The following is a 4,145-nucleotide window of genomic DNA, read 5'->3' on the forward strand; positions in this document are numbered from 1 at the left end:
TGGTAGTTAGATATATGAGAAAGAGAGAGAGAGAGGCTTTAAAAACCATGCTTATAACTTGTTGACCATTGGGTCTACCCTTTGACCGCGGAAGACTGGATGCACGATGCATGGCAAAGCATTCATGTCGACGATCAGGCAATATTCCTTGCCCACCAAGGCATCAATTTATTTGGTCTGCCTCCGTTGGATGAGTCTACCTGTTCTTCCTTCATGGTGATGTCTGGTTGGACAGCAAATCGGCCACTCTGGCAGCGTTTTGCTGGCGGCAGGAGTAGGCCCCAAGCATTCAGCTTGGCCCCCCATTTGAGTGGTGTGTGTTGTTGAGTACAAGGAACGGCACGATGAAAAGCTAGTGTGAACTGCGAGACCTTGAAAGACTAAGCAGATGGCCTCTTAGGTCCCATCAAAAGGAAAGAGGAATAAGGAAGTGGGAATCTATATTGCCTTTATCATATGGGACTACTTGAGGAGTGCATGCCGCTTCCCTAACAACCAACTCAAGTTCTTGATATTTCATGACATTTAGAAAAGTTAAGGAAATATATCTTAACTATTTGACTATGACAATATACACCGTTGTCATCTTAATTGGGCTAAAAAGGCAGAAAAGCAACAACTCTCTGTCCCTGGGTGTGTGAATTTGACCGACTTATAAATATCATAATTTAGTTGAAGAGTTTTTTTCATAACAGTGCCCACCTTTACGGCTCTTTTGTAACTTCGTCCTTTTCATGGTGCAAGGTTAATCTCCAACTTCATCTTTCAGTTCCTTTATTCAGGAAATCTCATCTTTGACGCAATAGACCCTTCTTTCAGAAAACCGCCAGGATTAGCTGAAAAAGACAGTCTATCCTTGAATGAAAAAGTATGAATAATTTCGATAACTAAACTATGCAAACATATATTTTCTTTCTCAAAACTAAAAGCAGAAATGCATGTGATCTCTGTGTTGGAGGATCTAAGATTCAGCACAATTAATGTTCAATCTTTGGACTACAAAATAGTTGGTATAATAAACAAGATATTACATCGATTTCCAAGTTTTAGGCATAATTTTCGTAAGTGCAGTTAGTTTTACAAAATAGCACTTGCAGGCTGATAAGGCAGACTCGCATACTATCTAATAAGATTTTGTTCAAGTGAAAAGTTTCTTTCGTAATTTTCTCTACTAAGAAACTCAGTAGGTTGTTTGGATGGCCGAGGATGAAACCCTTTATCTGTTCAGCTAACAAGGAGTCGTGTCCGCATTACAAAAGCATCTCCATCTGATTTACATGATCTGCTGCGTTGCTTTCACAATGCAAGCTGCTGCAGGTTAGAACAATGATTAATCTTGAACAGTTCTTCAGCAAAGAACACTGACTCAATAGCTTTACTGCCCTCCATAAAGCACGATATGGATATACAACTTGGAATCAACGACAAGGACATCTTTATTTCATGCTTTTTTCCCTCATTACAAGCAGTACAAAAACTTATCGAAAACCAAACACCGACAAATTTTGTTAAGAAAAGGAGGGAGAGAGAGATAGAGAGAGAGAAAACGAATCACATATCGTGATTAAACCAGCATTTAGGTGGGATATAAATGGGGAGTATATATATGAGTATGAAAGAATAGTTTGCAACTAAAACTTGACAGAGCACTCTTGGGGAAGCCCCTGTGGGAATCGCTGGGTGTCGGCGCAGTAGTTGTAGATCATGTACTGGGATTGAATGCCTTGCATGGTGTTTCTCGTCCACGCATCAAGTTGGGGGACGTTGCTTCCAGGGGCTGGAGGTGGTGAGGGGATTGTGCACTGAGGATCAGTGGAGGTGGCAGGGCATGGCTTGGTTGAGAAGTTACTGTAGTAGGCCATGAATGGTGCGTGGCTCCAGTCGGTCTTCACACGGCCCCCCTGGGTTGCCCATTGATCAGCATTCCAGATGCTGGCGTACACCCTCATTTGTTGACTTGTGGGGAACGGAATTCCTATACCGGACATGTTGGGGAAGGCTCTGATCGGCTGCCCATCCACGTAAATTCTGCGGCAGTACAGGGAATAAGAAGGAGAAGAATGAATATGAAAGAGAGAGAGAGGGAGGGAGATCATACGCATCATTTGCTAAATGGAATGAGGTTATGAACTCAGTTTTCATGGTGGCCTCGGTGTTATTTCCATCCGGTTGAAGATTAATGTTGCATTAATACTAGTCAAATGTTGGCATGATACACTTAATTCACAATCAGCCTGGACTCAACTAACGAGAAACAAATATAACTTACAGGTGACCGGATCTCAGGTCCCAATCCGCATGACAGGAAGCATGTCAAATTTATGGACGATCTCATTTACATGGGTTAAGTATCAAAATGATGACTGGCTTGCTTGGACATCTAAATCTACTGGTGAGTATATACTCAGTTGCTACAGCATATCTTTCCTTGCTTCCACCGGGTATGGCTTGATTTCCAAATGATTGTTTATGGGCCAAAGGCCAGCCTCCTAGATCAATATTTTTGGATTGGTTGATTGTACAAGGAAGAGTGCAAACTCCTAATTTGTTTAAAGACTGTAGCGGCACCCTTAATAATCTAAGACCAACACTTCACTTCTTAATATCATTAGGATAGTACCCTTAAAGACTCGAATGAAGGATAAGAGTTACTATACACAACTGATTGCGCTATCCATCATTGTGTGTGTGTGTGTGTGTGTGTGTATATATATATATACATACACACACACACACACAGAGAGAGAGAGAGAGAGAGAGAGAGAGAGAGAGAGAGAGAGAGAGAGAGAGAGAGAGAGAGATTACATGATGAACTGGGAGTTCCAAAGGATAGTGTAGGTGTGGTATGCAGCAGTTGGGTCGAACCAGAGATAAAACTGCATCTCCCTTGACCCCTTGCCTTGAGTGTAGATGTTGGTGTGCAAGACCAATGGCTGGCCACTCACGTTTCCCAAGAACTCAATGTCAACCTCATCATGAGCATCACCTAACGATGATAGCTGCATGCAAATTAAAACGACGTGCCGTTTAATTGCGGGAATGAGAAACTGTAGCCTTCGCAAATTCGATACATGAAATGCCAAATTTCGTCGGTGCAAATAGCCAAGTTGAACAAATTCTTTTATCTAAAAGAGTTCTTACCATTCAATTAGTTTGTGAAATGTCTGTACGTAACAAAGGAAATCAGTAAAGTTGAAAATACTTTAGAAAAGAAGGGAGAGATTCCTGGCCAATGTATATGTGTGTGTGTTTTTTATTTCTCTTGGTTATGCTCAAACTGGCTTGGAAACCACTGAATTTAAGATCCAGGGGAAGGTCTGTTCAACTTACGTAGAAGGTGGTGACTGTCCCAGCAGAATCACCGGCCGGCAATTTCATCTGCATGTCAATCCTAGCGAACAGGAACTGATCTTTCGACTGGAAACCAGAGGCTACAAAATGCAAGCAAACACCATCAGCAACCCTTTCATATCTAGTCCTGAAACCTTTTAACCAGACCAAGATAAACAAAAAAAGATCTCTACCTGAGGCCTGATCCAGTCGAAGGGCAATCACGTTGCCTCCGTCTAATATACCAGGTTGGCCTCCGGTAATGTCGACCATCTGTGTGATTGGGAGCGCAAAGGCGACTGTGGCCGCAGAAAGGACTGCGACGAATGTTACCAGAGCCGGGGAGATTGAAGGACGAGCCATTGTCGTCGGCTCGACAAGCTTAATTAGTTCAGGGATCGGGCTACAAGAGAGACTGCACCGCGCAGATGAAGAGAAAGATGATCTGCGCATTTATAAGGCCAAAGGCTTAGTTGCTTTTCCTTGTTTCTTGACTTTCTTGACACGAAGATGATCTGGGGATGTAAAGTTGCGGGCAAAGGCAAATCCGACGCTCCAGAAAAAAGTTGAAGGGAGGAACGCCCATCACGTCTATTTGTGTGACCAACTTTTTTTGGCATTTAATTATTGTGGCCATCTCTTTATCAAAGGTTCAATCGTGCCGGGCACTCTGCGAGTCTAAAGATTGACAGCCTGCTAAAACGCGGCAATGGAATCAAAATCGGAAAAAGGTTGTCTCATACATATTCTCACTGCCTGGTTGGAGGCCATTGCTTGTGAGTTGAGTTCAACCACTCCGGGGAACTACTCGACTA

The 4,145-nt window shown here is 42.8% G+C and overlaps 1 protein-coding gene across 1 annotated transcript; it reads right to left on the reverse strand.

Moving 5' to 3' along the window:
- Window positions 1–1,423: 1,423 nt before the first annotated feature.
- LOC116260863 (xyloglucan endotransglucosylase/hydrolase 2-like) lies at window positions 1,424–3,740 on the reverse strand. The gene is made up of 4 exons (XM_031639384.2): window positions 3,525–3,740; window positions 3,331–3,431; window positions 2,806–2,999; window positions 1,424–2,028 (listed from the first exon to the last, which is right to left on the reverse strand). Exons 1-4 carry the CDS (start codon window positions 3,691–3,693, stop codon window positions 1,632–1,634), a joined length of 861 nt encoding a protein of 286 aa, XP_031495244.1. The 5' UTR covers window positions 3,694–3,740; the 3' UTR covers window positions 1,424–1,631.
- Window positions 3,741–4,145: the final 405 nt, after the last annotated feature.

The sequence above is a fragment of the Nymphaea colorata genome, chromosome 9, assembly GCF_008831285.2.
Source record: "Nymphaea colorata isolate Beijing-Zhang1983 chromosome 9, ASM883128v2, whole genome shotgun sequence".
NCBI lineage: Eukaryota > Viridiplantae > Streptophyta > Magnoliopsida > Nymphaeales > Nymphaeaceae > Nymphaea > Nymphaea colorata.

Bases quoted from the DNA above. Each gene is read 5' to 3' on its own strand.
- LOC116260863 (XM_031639384.2), bottom strand. From the start codon at position 3,693: ATGGCTCGTCCTTCAATCTCCCCGGCTCTGGTAACATTCGTCGCAGTC. The intron at 3,432-3,524 runs GTAGAGATCTTT...TGCATTTTGTAG, and splicing joins TCGACTGGATCAGGCCTCAG to CCTCTGGTTTCCAGTCGAAA. The intron at 3,000-3,330 runs GTAAGTTGAACA...ATTTGCATGCAG, and splicing joins GGACAGTCACCACCTTCTAC to CTATCATCGTTAGGTGATGC.